Genomic DNA, 19,047 nt, shown 5'->3' with positions numbered 1-19,047 from the left:
CAGTCAGTAGACTGGCATTAAACTGAATTACATTTAACAGCAAAGTCATATACTAAGTGTAGTACACAGAACATGTAACATGAACTTTAAATCTAACTATATGGTCATTTTACTTCTTTGCTGTTATGTCTTTCTCTTTGAGAATTGGAGCAGGGTTGTGAAAAATCACCCATTTATAGCTGGATTTGGTGTTTATTCTTCCTTAAACTTCCCAAAGTTTTTCCTTTTTCTTTCATAAGGAAGACAATTCACAAAAAGGCAAATATATATATATATATATATATTTCACAATGCATTATTTGCCTACTTGGACATCTTCAAGGAAGAAAATTCTTACTATGAGTGCTATACAGTGAATGAGTTGTCGTAATACTAGGGTTATGTTAATGTAAATCAGTGAATCTACTACAGTATGTATGTGTTTACATCTCACTTTCAAATTCCGTAAGAAATAAGAGGAGCATGGTACAGTCGGAGCAAGTGAGCCTGACTCACTCAGACTAACATAAAATCTGTCTTATTACAAACAGATTTCCAGATACTCATATGAAAAACTATGACTAATTACATGGGGGACATAGCAAAACTGCCAAATAGCTCAGTGGGGGAAACTGAGAAGGCAGAGGAAGGAAAAAAAAAGATTCAAATGGGCTTACTGGATTGTGTCTTGAGATAAAACACTTTGTTTAGTTTGTTTTGCTGAATTTACTTCACTCCCAAACTATGCGCACTGGCTGTCTCAGTTATCTGCATCGCAGATATTTATGTGCTTGAGCCAGAGAAATCAAAAGAAAAATACAGACACGATTTGACTGCAAAGAAGTTCTGATAACTTGGATATCTGCAAGTCTCATGAATCTAACTTTGAAAGACATGTCAAATTACATGTCAAGTTACATGATTCAAACTTTTTAACTCTAAATACAGTTACACACAAGAAGTTTCTAAAAGTCAGCCATTTAAATATCTAAATGGTAAAAACAGATCTGAAACATCAGTAAAAAAATGTACAACTGTTATAACATCCACTGACCACATCAGAGTTTTGAGTCTGCATTTCAGCTTAGCTTTTACCCATATGTGCATACATGTATATGCACTGCACTGCTTGTATGCACATGCATACAGGGAAGCTAAAGTAAAAGTCAAAATGATTGAACAAATCTTGACTGGCACGTGAAATCAAACACAATGTGTTAAAGCTAAAGGTGTAAAACTACCGTGGAAGAAGTTTCAGTCACTTATATTTTCTTTAACTTTAACAGTTTGGATTTGTCATTGAAAATTTAATTCCTCCAAGACGTCGGTTAACTCATTTTACTTTCAGCCATTTACATTTTTGCTGTGTACTGCATCTACTGCAACTTAGAACTTCAAACTCAGAATTAACACCCATGAAAATACTCAATACTCAAATACTCAGATCAATACTCAGAGTTATGCACAAATACAGTAACAGTGGTGCCTCTGCTTTTGAACACAAATTATTTTGTTATCCTACTAAACTAATGTTTATTAATGTTACAGATGTGCTGGGCTGCGCCATTAACATTATTGTTTTATTATATATATAGCAGCTAGCCAGTAAACGCCTTAGTTAAATGACAAATGTTATCATGTGCTATTTAATGCTTCCGTGATACGGGAGCATCAGTGACCTCTCCAAATCCCTCAAAGTGTTGTTCATCGTTCTGAAGGTCAGCTACCTTACCTGCTAGCAAAGCGAGGGGCTGCGTACCTGCCTGTCTGCAACTGTGCTGTGTGATAGGGTTGTGCCGATGAGCGACGATGTCGTGGATCAACAATGATCGAAGTAAGCGCAATAGCTCATAACTCAAGGTAAATGCATGAAATCAATATCATTATTATAAGGTTCATAATAAACTTCAAATAGCACCTTCACTGGTGCTATTTGAAGACTGAAGGGAAGACAGACGAAATATTTAACACCTAAACAAACAAACAAAAAAACAGAACTGTAGTACAGCTATACTATAGGTCTAATTTATAAAAGTAATAAGCCAGAAAATGTGATGAATTTAGGGCTGTTCATATAACGATATATATCGGATGACAAAACGTCTATCGTTGCATTTTACGCTATCGTTTGTTTCGTGGTGTCGCAAAATAAACTGTTTACGGCGATATTTTTTCATTATTTTGATGGTCACTGTAGTGGCTATATTAATTTCTTAAATTCCTCTCTTTCTCTTATATTTAATATAACCACACTACAGACAAACAAGCGCTTGTTTTTATGTGTTGTCGTTATTTCCACATAAACCTTTCACAATAAAGCTCAAGATCCTGTTGAGACTTTTCAAAATAAACTAAATCACGTGAAAGATCTAGAGTATTTACGGATGAGAAGCAAAAAAAGAGCCGTCAGGTGCTAAAAAATAAACCTTAGACTCAAACAGAACAGGCTTTTCCCCGCACCACGCTGTGTAATAAATACTCACTAAATACTACCCTGCAGCAATGCTATCGGCCATCGACAATGGCAGGGATCATGTGCAAAGCGCCTAACCCTAATGTGTGAAGTGGTCAGCTAAAGCAGGAAAAAGTGGCCCTAATCTCTAATTATTAGTCGGTCAACATTACAATACGGTTGTGGAAAAGTCAAGTCAAGATAAACAGCAACATACTGTAATTTTTTAATGTCATATGTAAGTGGTACTGTGCGACATGGAGGGACTGCATTGTTACATTTTAATAATAGCAATAATGCAATGTTTCATACTGAATGAAGAACAAAATAGAAACATTTTCTCCTTTTCTTCAACCTTCCCTCTGACCTTTGAAATTTTCTTGCCAACAAATTTCCAAAGTCAGCTTGAAACAACCTTTATCACACCGCTAACAGTAAAAGACCTCTCCTGAGATAATCACGATCATTATCTCCTAACAACTTATCTATTCATTTTCAGCTCTAGCGTTGCTCAGTTTGTCCCAATGAGATGAAATTTGCGTAGTTGACAAGATGATGTTGAGATAATCACAACAGGGACCTGCTGTGATTGTCGTTCTAATTAGCATTCTGTCTGCGGCTGCGGGCGTTGATTTATATTTTCCACCATTCCCCACACAGTTTTTTTTTTCTTCCTAGCCCCGTTAGTAACGGATGTATCAATAATCTGACATCAGGGAATGCAGTGATTTATTGGTTTAGAGAGAATGCATTTTTGAATACTTGCAGGAGTCGTCTCCATCTGCAATCCATTTGCATGAGATCGAGACAAAGAGATTCACACAGGAAGTGCAAAAGGTGGTAGAAAATGTGACCTTTTAAAAAAATGAGGGATTTTTATCTTCCCGTGTCCACTTATTCACTGTTTTCCCAGTGTGTTATCTCTGGAATTCCAATGTTGTGCTGAAAGTGTTTATTTTCATGGGCAAACATAGACGACTGCAAAACAATAAGTTGTTTAAAATGTCTGGAAACCTTTATATTAGTGACACAAAACACAAACTGCAACATATGAGACTCACTGACTCACTATGTGATAGGTCACCAGGAAGTGTAAGTGCTATTTACACTGGAGGAAAATGCACACTTACGAGTACAGGCCATAGAAGCAGGGTCTCCCTCAGCACGGAAGTAGTTTTTCTCACAGCCACAGTGAAGAGACCCCTCATGGTGAGAGAAACTATGAGGTGGACACTTTGAGCACTCCATATTCCCGAGAGTAGATTTGTAGAAGCCTGCCCTGCACACTGAAAACAAAAACAACACACACAGATACATGAGCATCGTGCTGAACCAGCACATCGGCAGCTGTGTAATAGCTGCATTCTTCTTCAGAGCACCTTCAACAATTGCAAGTCAAAAAATGAAAGATTGGACATGTTTAATGCACTCTCTTTCTCTCTCTCTCACACACACACACAAACACACAGACACAGACACACTGACACCAACAAAGTGCTGGAAGGAGACAGAATGTATATCTCCTGTTAATGTAACAGGAATCCATTGGCTGCTAGTAAAAACAATAATTCTCTGAAATGTCTTTGCATCTATTTCCTCCTCCCTTCAACTCTCAGAGGGCACAGCATGAATAATGCAGATTGTCCCCTCAGATAAAAGGGATGTTCTCTTTAAATATCTGTGGTATTAAATGTGCACTCAGCAGCTCTTTTAACTCCTACTCACCACTAATCTGTTGCAATCTGTGCAAGTAGGGTGACACTCTACCTGTGTAAAGTATATTGCATGTGAAAGAAGACTGTATGTGTGTCTGTTTTTCTGTGTAGGATGAAAGATCAAGGGGGGAAGATTAAAAAAAAAGACTTCCCCTTGTGTTTTTCTGTTCTTCTTCCTTTCTCAACATATTTAGTTCCACTCTACTTTATTCAGTGCTCCCTTTTTCTCCTACCACCAAAGGTTGAAACCTCTGTCAACTTATCCAGAGTTATAGTGAGATAAAAAGCATTTAGGCATACAAACGGTCTCTTTCCATGATGGTCAACTGCATTTAGAGTTCACCATCAACAGTACTGTATTTCCAAGCATGAGCAGTATCGCCACTGCCGAACCACAGTAACTGAAAATTCAAGCTCCTATAACCATTCCTCCAGTTCCTGCCACAAAAATGGCAGAAATTTTATATCTTAGAATTGGAATACTGTATGAATGTTCTATCCATCTATCCATTTTCTTAAACATATCCAAGTCAAAGTCAAAGTGATTATAAAATCAGTTCAGCTAAGTGTGCATAAGCTGTCTAGATGGGATGTGCTAATATGATGTTAATATAGTACGATTTTTACTTATGGCAGCTCATAGGTGTGTCTTTATGGCATGCTTTTATGGATGGATCTCTTAGGCATGTGTTTCACCAGCTCTTTGAAGACAGATATTCATCGTCTGTTTAGCGTATTACTGCTTTTAATTCTTCATCTCTTACAGCTTATAAATTAAAAATAAAAAAAAAACAAGGTCTCAGAGGACAATTTCAGTTTGCAAGTCTTTGTTTAGAAGGAAAAAAAGAGCATTATGTATTCCAAGACTGAGTCCATGTGCAGAAAGACCGAGGCAAGGAAGTAATCAGGTTTAAATGTTTATTTTGTGTATTTTTCAATTTTTATGAAAAAGTTTAAACCAACAGCTACTGTGTTTGTCTTTTTATGGCCATTAAGGTGTACTTGATGACCTTTTTTCATTTTCTGCTGGATTTATAAACAATTGCAGTTGTAATATATGCTCCTTGTAAACCCAGTGTTGTGCACATACTCAGACAAGCTTGCGCTCTGTCTCTGTCTCTTTCACTCTCTCTCTCTCTCTCTCTCTCTCTCTCTCTCTCTCACACACACACACACACACACACACACACACACACACACACACGAGCGATTAAAGAAATAGCTAGCAGCAATAGCAGCCAGCCAGCAGAATGTGTGGGCTCAGCAGAACAGATCTGACAGATCCCAGTGGTGGACAACACACTTCTGCAAAAGCCAACACTGCTGATCCTACTGCCATATCCATCACTGACACTGCCACACCAAGGTCCCTGTGCTGCACTAAATACTACCTCTCCTCCACAATGTGGTAGTTTGTAAGAGAGGGTACATGCATGCTTGTGTGAGAGAGTAATATAATGTGAAGCTGATTCAAACACCCCAGTATGATCCTACTGATGTAAGAGCAACCCCAACACTTGCTGACACACAGAAAACAGACCACCCTGATTGGAGGACACGCCAGGAAATTACACCTGACAGCCAATCGTATAACAGAAGCAGAGGAAATTGCTGGGTTAACAGAATTGTGGAATATAAAAGAGAATTATAGATAATAGGCAAGAGTTAAAATGCATTAGTCTCATACTAGCGGGAGAGACTGATTAGTCTAGCCATGAGCAGACTTTGATAGAGTATGTATGCCACTAACAATTCACCACTGGATAACACCAAACAAAGATGCATTTACCATATATACTGGCCAGCTAAGTCACTGGGCTCAAGTCCAAGTAGATCTGTTTTCTTTTAGGCACTGTATTATACCAACTTCACTCAAGGGTAGAAACAAATCACTTATGCAGACACATGCATATTCATAGGAGAAGTTATTTTTCACATGTGGCAGATTTTTTTTCCAAGTCATCTATATCATAGCTTAGAGTTTTGCATGGATATTGCCAGAGAATGTAAATAAAGTTGTTTTTTCCCCTGCATACATGTTAGAAATAGACAAAAAAAAAAAAAAGGCATGTATATATATATATATATATACATGTTTTTGTGGGGGGTTTTTTTAGCAAAGCTTGCTCGCACAATAAGACATTGCAAATTAGCTTGGACTATTTCCAGCTACAGATTAATACACATCTTAAGTACTTGAGCTCATTTATAAATTTCATAAATTTGTGGAACTAAAATTAAATTACTGAGTAGCTTTATTAACCTCTGCACCTACTAAATGAACTTCACATCTTCCATCCATTTATCCATTTTCTTAACTGCTACAGTGTCAGTTATGCTATGCCCCCAGAGGCGGGGCATAGCGTGTAAAGGTGGCCAGTCCATTGCAGGGCATACTAAATGACTCTGGCGAGTCAACACTGAAGACTTTTCAACACATCTATGAAACTTATTGGATAACGAGAGAATCTTAGAGAACAAAATCTCTACTTACAGTATGAGATTTTTCATGTGTCAGTGTACAGATTTTTTCATGACCACAACCATATTTTTACAACTGCTGGAAACGGATAATATAGGTCTGCCAGAATAAAAAGCCGCTCTAAAAGAGACTGATGGTAAAATCATATTTGTACCCAGGGGATTAACTCCTCATCCAATCAGGAAGTGTTACACTGACATTCAGAGAAAAATATGAAGGTTTTCCACCATTAATTATCTTTTATTTTCGCAGTCAATAGCGTGCAAAGGCTCTGTCACTCTTCCTACAAGTACTCGTTTCTTTAACCATATAAACAGCCATTCAACTGATGGTCTTAAATACTCACACACACATAAAGGTATAACATGATGTCTTTTTACTTTCTACATATCAGCAGATGGAACAATCCTTTTACACACTTTGAAAGAGCAGTTATACACGCACAGAAGTACACACATGTACACATACACAGCTGCAAAAGCCACATGACACAGTGGTTGAAAAATAACTGGGAATGCATTCTGCTCAATCAATACTCCTCTTCTTGTTTCAGCTGGTCCCTTTAGGGGTTGCCACAGCGGATCATCTGCCTCCATCTCACCCTATCCCTAGCATCCTCCTGTGTAATACAAACCCTCTGCATGTCCTGCTTCACTAAATCCATGAATCTTCTCTGTGGTCTTTTTCTCCTGCCTACATCTTCAGCATCCTTTGTCGAATATATCATCTCAGCCTTTCCTGTCTAACTCTGTCTCAAAATGCTTAACCTGAGCTGTGCCTCTGACATGTTCATTTCTAATTTTTTCCATCCCAGTCTCTTCCAATGAAAACCGTAAGATCTTTAACTCAGGTACCCTACAATTCAGCCTCCTGTCTTTTTGTTAAAGCCATCGTTTCCAAACCATACATCACAGCAGGTCTAACTATTATCTTGTAAACCTTCCCTTTCACTCTTGCAGCTGTTCTTCTGACACAAACTTCCTCTGACACTCACCTCCAGCCATTCCACTCTCTTCTTCACCTTTCTTGTGCATTGTCCATTGCTTTAAATTTGGTTGACATTGGGTATCTATTCTCATCTTCTGTACATTTAATACCTCTACTTCTTGGATCTTCACTGTTACACCACTCTTCATCTCATTCAAACACATGATTTCTGCATTACTTCTACTGACTTTCATTCCAGAGCATACCTCCACCTGTTCAGGCTCTCTTTCACCTGCGCTTCACACTCACTACAGGTCATAGTGCTGTCTGCGAACATCACAGTCCATGGAGTCTCCTGCCTGACCTCATTTATCAACATATCCATGACCACTGAAAACAAGAAGGGGATTCCTTTCCAATAATTAGCATAAGTGCTAGATCAGCTCCCCAACCCCTGGGGTGAAGCTCAGGTGTGAAATTTATGGTTTTCAGGGTTTTTATCGGTTTTTAGAGTTATTTATTTTAATCGTTTGTTTTATTTTGTTGAATTTATCCGCAAGGCCGGTCCGTGAAAATATTGCCGGACATAAACTGGTCCGTGAAAAAAGGTGGGGACTGCTGTACTAGATGGTCTAGCCATTATCCATCCATCCATCCATCCACTTCCGCTACACCCCGGACAAGTCGCCAGTCTGTCACAGGGCTAACACATAGACACAGACAACCATTCGCACTCACATTCACTCCCACAGTCACACCTATGGGCAATTAAGAATTTCCATTTAACCTATTCCCACTAACTACATGTCTTTGGATTGTGGATCTAGTTCCTTGTTTTTTTTTACTAGTAGTGACCATTACCAGTAGTGATCGTTATTACAATTTGGTGTCCAGTCCAGTACTTCAATAATTCTACATGCTTTGACTGCTGTTTAGGATGGAAGGTCTCATTTTGTACAAGACTTCCGTTCAATGTCTTTATCATCTACCATTAAAGGCACTCAAGGGGAAGAAAAATCCTGTTACGCTGATGCCGTTTCACTTTTTTTAAGTAGAAAATCTGTGATTTACAGCTTTCAAGTGGAACCTGCAGTCTGTTTGTGAAAGGTCGCCAAAACTCAGCAACAAGGTAAAGAACTGGGAAAATCCAAATCACTACACTATTAAAAGATATTAAGCTCATTTTATTAAACTACCTTGTGATAATTTTATCAAAATGTGATGACATTCAGAATGTTACTTGTCACGTGATCAGTGGATTAACCCCTGAACATAACTTGCAAATTGATTCGTGTTACACCAATCAATTTACAGTGGGAAAGTGCTCTGCCCTTGACTCCCTATCATTTCATCAGGCTTCAGTCTTGATCCCAGCCTAGTGCTTTCTCCCATTCACACACTTCAAGGTTAAGTCTAGCTGCAAACAGAGCCAAACCAAAATGCAGGCCCAACAATTGATTTCCTGTTTCCAAACCACCTCTCTTTTTCACTCCAATAAGATTGCAATGACTTTCACTCTTTCTCTCCTCCTCTTCCATTTCCCTCCATGTCTGCCTCCCTTCATCTTGCACTCCCTCCTTGAGTTCTTTTCTGCGGCTTTTCCCTCCCGTTCTTTTGCTCCAACTTTCTTTCCTTAATTGGAATAGCTCTCTTTGAAATGGAAAAGTTATTTACTTTGACAGCTTAGGCATTTGGCTGGCGGTCTTATCCGGAGCCACTTGTAATGTTACTGGAGACATGGCAACAGTAAACATCTTGCCCCCTGCCATGAAATCCTGCTTCAGGCAGAACCAGTAACAAGTTACAGAAATCTCAGAAAGGTCAAAGTCTTTTATGAAAGCGTGGCATATTTTGGTAGGATTTTTTTGTCTTCCTAATAATGGTGTTGATGTTGAAACATGTTAAGCAAACTGTTGACTAACGCATAAAAATACACATGCTTGTTTTAATATTCAAAGTGCAGTTTTGCAGTTATTTTATGATCTCCCATCTTAAGTTTTTTCAATGCACTTCAGTTTGGCACGAAATGTTAGATATAAGCGGCTATAATACACTAATATTGCCATTTTTATTACCTTAAAAAAAACCTGCAAAATATACCCTAGAAAGTCTTATTGAGGTAAGAAAAACTAATTTATGAATATATAACTCAGTATTCTGATATACAGAGTAACATGGATATCCAGTACGCTGAATTGCAAACAATTTGCTGAAGTTAATATGTCTGTAACCCAATAAACCAAATAAATTTTGTCAGAAATATAAATGAAAACAATCATCAAAATTGATAGGCTGTGTCTCAAGGCAAATTACTACACATTTTTATCTCTTTTTGTTCAATTATCTTGTCATTTACCCTGCTAATCACTACAGGGACATGTGAGAATATATTCAGATGTCAGTAGTCAGTATTGTCGACCAATGCAGAAGTTATTCTCTACATTTTCAAGCCTCCAGAAGGTCAGGAGCAAGAATTCATTTTAACAGTGCCTCCAATTCAGTTATTTATTTTTTTTTTTTTGTAAATGGGATGAAAGCTACTGAAGCCAATTAAATAACAAGAAGGGTTTTATTAGACTAAACATTCAGGGTCATATTTTTTGATCATTTTACTGTTTTTGTTTGGGTCACTTGTTTGCACAGAATAGCTTGCAAGAAGAAGAGGGGATGTAGAAGTGACAACAAGTTTATTACAGTTTCTTATTTTTTTTGCTAGTTTGTAGATTTAAACTATAAATATTCTGTTTTTGTTTGCTACTTTTTAATACCAGTAAAATAACCAATCTGTATCTAAAAACTTTGGTATTGCTGTATTTAATTAAGACTAAGTTCAAATTCCTCACTAAAATTAATTAATGAGCTAGCTCTGTCAAGAGCACCTATACATGGTACATACGTTTCAGACCATGCTATTTAGTTTTACCACCACAATCTCAAGTAGCACTTTTAGGAGCAATAGGAATGAAGCAGTTGGCATTGCAAGGTGAGCAGCGGAGGGCCAGATTGGAGTATAGATACTAACTGCAGGCTAATGACTTGGGAAAACCCTGCTATTCAAGTCTTTTTATCTGCGCTCACTCAAAGAGGTGATTCTGCTGCACAGAGGGACCGCTTGTGTGTTTGTGAGCATGATTTCAGACTCCGAATACCAATCATTAAACCTCCCAGTTCCTTTAATGTTTGTTTAAAAGTTAGGATGAGTATGTGTCATTGTGCCTGAGAGTGTGCTTTGTACATGTGTGTTAGATTTCACACGCAAACTGGCATAGTAAAGCTTAATTAAGTGATGCAGTCCAACACTGATTTGCATAATAAAGCAGCCTGATGAGATGGTAAGTGGAGGACAAAAGGAAATAGAGGAGGATGAAAGGAGGAAGAGGAGGAGGAGGATAGAATGAGTTGAAGAAAGGATGAAGAGGAGGAGGACAGTTTATACTACTGATACTTTGACACACAAGCAAAAAAAGCATATATTTTTGAAGTTAGATACTCAAAGGCACATTATCATAGTAACAAACCAAATACTATGTGTGTTTGTTTTAAATATATATGAAAGCGAATTATATGATACAGGGTTTATGTGAAGTAACGGATCATTCTTTGTGTTTTCTAAAAGCAGATTCACCAGATGTAGCCTTTGAAATTAAACTTCATTAATTCCAGCAAATTAAAATCATGTTAATTAGTGTAATGTAATCATAAAACAAGCAGTGTGCTAACTGCGCTATATTAGATTTTAATTGGAGCAAGTTTTGGCCTTCATATATCAGTCTAATCTTCTTGATTTAATAAAAAGAGGAAACTCAAGCCTCCCCCCCCATCTCCCTTTCATATTCACAAAAGCTTCAGTTTGAGAGAAAATGATCAAAATCAACAGAACAGATGCCAATTAGAATATATTGTTTACTGAGATGCTACACGGTGAAATCAGCGTAGCATTTTTAAATCAGAAAAGCACTGAGATGAAAACATGAGATGTTTTGAATCTCATATTTATAGTAAATTTCTTTTCATACATTTGCACTGTATATTTAATTTATCCAGTTTTATCAAACAATCATAACACAGTTTATATCTGCGCAAATTACATAGGTCAAAAAAAATCTCCCCATCATCAGGAATTTAAAATGTCTTGCTAATTTATTTTTTCCATTTTATTATTAGAAAATACAATGAAAGCTACTCTAAGTCACATTACTTCACATTGCATTTGATTTGACAAGGGCACTTTTATTAAAATAGCACGTGTGCGTATGTATGTGTGCAAAGCTGCTGTGAAGGACAATAAACTGGGACAAAACAGGGCAAGGACTCTACTAACCCCACACATGCAGAGGCATGGATCAACTCCCTGCTGTATCCATCAAGGATGCAGTAACTGTTTCCTACACACTCCACACTCCAGAGATTAGCCAGGTCAGTAAGAAAATCCAGGGCAACTGGCACACCAGCCTGAACAAACTTCAGAAACATACACACACGTACCCTCACACACCCACACCCCTACACACCCACCCACCCACCCACACAGTGAGGTTATGTTAATTTCAATAATAAAGGGGTGATGTGACTGTAAGGAGGCAGAAGTTTAACCTTGCACTTGATGGAGTGATAGTGGAGAAAGTATATAGCAACTTTTTTTCCGTTGCTATATACTTCGGTTTTTCTGCCAAGAAAAAAATTTGTGATGTCTCTATTCTGCAACTGGTTCAGGATTTTAAATTGTACCTGCCACACATACTACGAGGCATAAAAGTGTGAGAGACATAGACCCTGGGGACTAAATTTTCCATCTCTAGCATTAAAGGAAGGAAATGCTTGTTATATATCAATAAACAATGAATTATGGTTAACCTCATTCCAAAGACACGAATGATTTCACCTTCCCTAATTATTGAAAATGAGTGGACAGTGTAGCTCCCGTCAGCCACCACGCGGACAAGTTCTTGTTTACAGATGATTTATTCAATGTTCGGCGACAAGATCACTCAGCGTCGTCATCATCATCATCGTGAGAACTACCCAAACAAAACAATTACAATAAGCAACATGTTTACAATAACTCTTGTCACAGTAAATCCAAACAACAAAGGTATAGACATATAAATGCCTTTTTATGGCACTTTCATTGAAGCTCAAATTAACAGAGGCACCCTGAACACACCTCATTGCCTGCTGTAGCCAAACGGGAGAAAGTCCGTTCTTCGCGCGAGCCGCTACTCCTCTCAATGGTAAGTCCACAATTGGGTTTAATTAAACTTAACTTATGTGTTCTTTAAAAACTTAAGTCCAGTTTAAGGCAGTAGGACGATGTAGCAGATCTCACAGAGCGCCATGCTTCTCTGCTCTTGTGTCACCAAAAACTCAGTCCGTGCTGCACGTTACTTCCGCTACCACCAATTACAAAACAAAGTTCCACAATTAAAGGAAACTTACAAATATAAACACAAGAAAACATTGGAACACTTCACTGTTAGTTACACTCCCACCAAATCACCTGTGATTTTCCCATAAAACTTAACATGTATGGATATAACAAGAAATCACATTTAACACTAATTGAACTGGTGGATTGGCAAAGTGACTCTTCAGTTAGCCTCCAGTAGAGTTACAGTCTTTTGAATAGGTCTCTCCAGATAGGTTGGTTTTGTGGTGCGCCTTCCTCTAGCATCTAGAGTTGAGTCACTGATCAACAACCTCACACTTCTCACCTTTCCATCCTGTCCCAGATAGACATCTATGATCCTTCCCATCTTCCATTGACTACGTGGAGCAGAATCATCCTTGAGAAGCACAATATCATTGACTTTCGCATTTCGTCTTGCTGTGTTCCATTTTTGTCTGCTCTGAAGATTCAACAGATATTCCTTTTTCCACCGTTCCCAGAAGCTATTGGCTAAGAACTGTACTCTGCGCCATCGTTTTTGCAGGTACACATCTTCCTTGATAAACTTTCCAGGAGGTGGGGGAATAATGCTTGACTTCATTGTCAGAATGTGGTTAGGTGTCAAGGGTTCTGGACCAGATGGATTGTGCAAATGCTCTGTTGTTAATGGCCTGCTATTCACAATTGCCATAACTTCGTAGAGGAAGGTTCTTAACGAACTGCTGTCGAGCCTTTTAACTGCTTGGTCGAGAACGGATGCCAGAACATTACGCACGGTGCGTATTTGGCGTTCCCAAACCCCACCTTTATGACTTGCAGATGGTGTGTTCATAACAAACTCACATCCAATTTTCTTGAGGTTCTCTCCATCCATCTCTTTCATGGCTTCAGCGAACTCGTGCCTTGCACCAATGAAGTTGCTGCCTTGATCACATCGAATTTGCCTGACACTTCCACGCAATGCAATAAACGAACGCAAGGCATTGATGAATGCATCAGTTGTTAAGTCCTCAAGCATCTCAATATGTATGGCTCTTGAGCACATGCATGTGAGTAAAAGCCCATAACGCTTAAGCTCCTTTCTCCCATCCTTGACATAGATAGGCCCAAAGCAGTCCATCCCACAATATGTGAAGGGTGGAGTCAACTCTGTGCGTTCTTGTGGGAGGTCCGCCATCCTTTGTCCTTCAGTGTTACGTCTAAACTTCCTGCATTTTGTGCAGTTGTAAATATGAGAGGAGACTGCCTTACTGCATCCAAGAATCCAAACACCATTGGCTCGCAGCTCGTTAACAGTCATACCTCGACCTTGGTGCTGCACCTTTTCATGATGATGCTTGATGAGCAGTGCTGACAAATGGCTTCCCTTAGGAAGGATAGCTGGGTGTTTCACATGGGGGTGAAGACTGGACATTGTTAAGCGCCCTCCAACCCTGAGTACACCCTGCTCATCAAGGAATGGGTTTAATTTGTGCAATTTATTTGCCTTGTCAATTGCCTTGATTTGCCCATTAAGCTTGAGACTCTTCATGGTTTCGGCAAGGTGTGTTGCTTGAACCAGTTTGATGAGAAAAACCTCTGCCTCCTTACGCTCCTCCAAGGTGGTGGGTTCACTAAACCTTGGTTTGTGGCCTTTAGCTGCCCTTGCTCTGCGTTTCAGTATGGCTACAGCTTGTACTGCTCTCGCCCAATCTGAAAACCTTTCAAGACGATCTAGCAGTGACCTCTCTTCCCTTGAGTGAATTTTGTGGACATGAGTCTTTCGTAACTCTGGGTCATCTTCTGATATTTCTCCCACTGTGAACACACTGCTTGGGAGGTTTAGCTGCCACAGAAAATTTGGACCTCTAAACCAGTTAGATGCCTTGAGCTGTTCTGCTGTCTGTCCCCTAGAAGAGTGGTCAGCGGGGTTGTCTTCTGAAGCAACGTAGTTCCATTGGTCAGGATGTGTGCTCTGCTTGATACGTTGGACACGGTTTGCTACAAACACATGAAATCTCCTTGCGTCATTGTTAATGTAGCCGAGGACAACCCTTGAATCAGTCCAAAAGTATTCCTGCAGGCCTTCCATTTCAAGCTCTCTCTGGAGCATGTCACTTGTGCGCACTGCCACCACTGCTGCAGAGAGCTCAAGTCTTGGTATAGTTGTTACCTTTGAAGGAGCTACCCTTGCTTTCCCCATCACAAGGGAACAATGCACTTCTCCTGATGCGCTTATTACTCTCAGGTATGAGCACTCTCCATAACCTGAGGCACTAGCATCCGAAAAATGATGCAGCTCGTATTTCACAACTTTGCCAAAGCTTCCTGGTAGGTAGCATCGTTGTACCTTTATGGTTGCTAGATCTTGCAGTCCTCTCAACCAGGATTCCCACTGGGGCAGCAGATGGTCTGGAAGAGGATCATCCCAACTAACTCTCTCATGACACATTTGCTGGAGGATTTTCTTTCCTAAAAGGATGAAAGGTGCGACAAAGCCAAGCGGATCAAACACGGAGGCCACGGTGGACAATACCCCTCTTCTGCTCATGGGTTTTTCTTTCACCACCACTCTAAACTGGAAATCATCTGATGTGACACACCATTGCACACCAAGGGCTCTCTCCATGTGTGGTTCATGAAGAGCCATGTCCAAGTTGTTGGCTCCTCCAGCACACTCTTCCTTTGGGATTGATGACAACACGTGCTTACTGTTGGAAATGAACTTATGCAACCTTAAGTTGCCAGTGTTGCAAAGCTCCCTTGCTTCATTCACTAGCTGGATTCCCTTTGCTTCGGTGGATACACTAGTCAAACCGTCATCAACATAAAAGTTTCTTTCTATGAAGCGGACGGATGCTTCGCTGAAATTCCCCCTTGCCATTGCAGCAAGATGTTTGAGGCCATAATTAGCACAGCCTGGAGACGAAGCAGCTCCAAACAAATGGACTCTCATGCGATAGACTGCTGGCTGTGCTTCTAAATCTCCATTCTCCCACCAGAGAAAGCGGAGGTAATCTTGGTCTTCTGCCCTCACGTGAAATTGGTGGAACATACGTTCTATGTCACACATGATTGCAACCCCTTCCTTGCGAAACCGACACAAGACACCAACAAGGGAATTTGTCAGCTCTGGACCAGTCAATAGATGATCATTTAAAGATGTCCCCTGAAACCGGGCTGAACAGTCAAAAACAATGCGGATTTTCCCAGGCTTTTGCGGGTGATAAACACCATGGTGTGGGATGTACCACACTGGATGATTGTGGAGATCAGCCTTGGGGATCTTCTCAGCATCTCCACGCGCTATGGTCTCTTCCATGAAGGTTTTGTAGTCATGGTAATATCTGCTGTTTCTCCTTAATTTCCTTTCTAGGTGCTTAAGGCGATGGATAGCACACACCATATTGTCTGGCATGCTCGGCCTTTCTCGTTTAAATGGAAGAGGCATCTCAATATGACCATCTACTTTGTGTTTGATTCCTTGTTTCAATTTCGACAAAAACTGGAGGTCATCTTGAGAGAAGTGATTGTCCTCAGCAACTCTCTCATTAAAGTCACATTCAAGCGCTTTAATTATGTCAGATGAGATGACTTCCTTGATCTGTGTTCTGCATACATAGTGAACTTCCTGTTTGGGACTTGATGGAAGCTGAAGTTCTGGTGTCACTTGCCTTGTGATGACTTGATGACTCACTCCAATAGTGTCTCCACAGTCTATGTATGGGCTGCCATGTCCAATAATGCTCCATCCCAAGTCTGTTCTCTGTGCAAATGGTTGATTTTCTTCACCGCACACCACCTCTCTAGGAAGAAGTGCCTGAGAACAGTTGTAGCCAATTAGTAGACCAACATCACACCCTTGACGAGGAGCAATCTTATCTGCAATCTGCTCAAGATGGGGCCATGCCATTGCTGTCTCTGGTGTAGGTATGTGGTCTCTGTTCGCCGGAATGAACTTTCTTGTGTAGGTTGTAGGAAGAGTTATTTTCTTCTCTGAGTTGTATCCTCTAACTTGCAACCCAGAGATCCTTTGGCAAGCTACAACTTTGTTTGTAGAGGCCATAGTAGATAACCTTAGCTTGACTTGTTCCCCCTTTGCATTTAGAGAATCTGCTGCCTCCTCAAGAATGAAGGTTGTGTCACTTTGCGTATCAAGGAGAGCATACACAAGTGTTTCTCTGTCAGGCTCTTTCATCATTGAAACCCACACAGGAATGATTGTAGATGTCTGAATGTTGGTGTTGTCATGCTGAACTCTGTTGGATGTTGCTTCACTTATTACTATAGCTTCCCTTTCTTCTAGATGTTCATTGCTTTGTTCTCTGTGTCTAGCTTCCTGCCTTATTCCTTCAGTCTTTCGTGTCTTCTGTTCTTCTCTTCGATCATCGTGTAAGCAAGTTGGATGCCTTTTCTGGCATGTACTGCAAGTGCTTCTGTACTTACAGTCTCTCGAGTGATGTCCAGGCTTTAAGCAACCAAAGCATAGCTTATTATCTTGAACAAACCTGTGTCGTTCCAATATTGGTCGTTCCAGAAATTTTCTACATTTGTACAGACTGTGGCCTGGTCTTTCACAAAACAGACAACTGCTGGCAGCAATCTTCTCATCAGTGTTTGTTGTTAGAACCTTAGCTGCAGGAGTCTGGTTTCGTTGTGGCTTGGCCTTTTCTCCATCGCACTGTTTCAAGGCATGGAGTGAAGTCACAGGATTGCATGCGATCCTGGCTTCCCTTATGAGAAACTGCACAAACTGGCTAAAGCTTGGAAATCTGCCAGTCTCCTCCTCTATCGTCAACACTTTCCTATTCCACCTTGATGTCAACCAATCGGGGAGCTTGGAGAGGATTTTTTGATTCTCATTGCAATCATTAAGAACCTCTAGACCTTTAATCTGGCTTTCCGCAGCTTCACAGCTCCGTAGAAAGTCCACAAATTCCTGAAGTTCCAGACTGTCCTTGGAGCCAATTCTGGGCCATGCACTGAGTTTGTCTCTGAAGGCTTTGGCAATAAGGAAGGAGTTTCCAAATCTCTCGTCTAATACTTCCCATGCTGCCTTATAAGCAGCCTCAGTGCCTAACAGGAAATAGTTTTCAACAGCCTTCTTAGCTGGTCCACTAACGTACTTGCACAAATAGTAGATTTTCTCAGAGGCTGGTATGTTTTTTCTTTCGATTAAAGTTTGAAAGGCAGCCTTCCAGTTCTTATATTTTAGCGGGTCACCACTGAATGTTGTCGGCTCTGGCATAGGAAGACGACTGGCACTAATAGAATCTGCTAATACCATGGCAAGTGCTGCAATGCCACCATCATGCTGTGGATGTATAACAGCTTGTTGTGGTAAGTGTAACTCTGGTGAGTTACGTATGTGACTTGTGTGCTGAAATCGGTCCCCTTCCCTTTGGCTTTCAGTTTTACATTCATGCAGTAACTGCTTAATTTCTTCTTCTGAATCTTCATCTTGCTCTTGCTCATACACTTGCATGGTTGCCTTAGCCACCCTTAACTGTTTGAGTGCTTCCAATCGTTCCAGTTCCTTGCGTTTGTCTTCCAAAACCTTTCGCCTGGCAGTATTTTCAACCTCAAGTTTTGCTTGTAACTGTGCTTCTTCTTCCTCCATTCTTAAACGTCGTCTGCAGGCTTCAGCTGTTTGTTCTGCAATCTGTCTTTTATCTTCAGCCTCCAGTTGCAGAAGCTCTGCTTGCTGACACTGTTGTTCATGTAGGATTTCCAGTGTTGCTTGGGCTGCAGCCATTTTAGCAGCAGCTTCTTGTCTGCTCATGGATGACGCACTGGAGGACTTAGAAGCAACTCTTGATGCAACGTGTGACTGTTTGTATTGACTGGAAACCTGTGAGTGCTTACTGACGCCATATGATTTCTCAGACATTAAAAGAGATTCATCTACATTAAACTGTGGTTTGACTGGTGCCTTTCCTCTCAAACGTCTTTGTGCAGTCTTAATAACAGTTCTTGTTACCTCCTCGCAAGTATCAATTCTGCGGCGTGCATTGTTATCAGGAATGTCCACCTGACGCCAGTTTTCATACGCTGCGTTTAGTTCGCTGGAAGCAGTGTTAATGTTGTTTATTATTGCTTGCAGCTCTTCATCTGAACAATTGTCAGA

The 19,047-nt window shown here is 40.1% G+C and overlaps 1 protein-coding gene across 3 annotated transcripts in view; it reads right to left on the bottom strand.

Moving 5' to 3' along the window:
- The window catches only part of epha3 (eph receptor A3), a 96,362-nt gene that overhangs the window by 34,676 nt on the left and 42,639 nt on the right, over nucleotides 1-19,047 (bottom strand). For all 3 annotated transcript variants that reach the window (XM_087829929.1, XM_006802380.3, XM_035912771.2), the window contains exon 4: nucleotides 3,562-3,717. In XM_087829929.1, the coding sequence (XP_087686055.1) occupies nucleotides 3,562-3,717 (156 nt within the window). The remainder of the gene's footprint in view (nucleotides 1-3,561; nucleotides 3,718-19,047) is intronic.

Source organism: Neolamprologus brichardi, chromosome 16 (genome assembly GCF_056152115.1).
Source record: "Neolamprologus brichardi isolate AB-2024 chromosome 16, ASM5615211v1, whole genome shotgun sequence".
NCBI classification, from domain to species: Eukaryota; Metazoa; Chordata; class Actinopteri; order Cichliformes; family Cichlidae; genus Neolamprologus; species Neolamprologus brichardi.
This window is presented reverse-complemented; position numbering and strand designations above follow the sequence as displayed.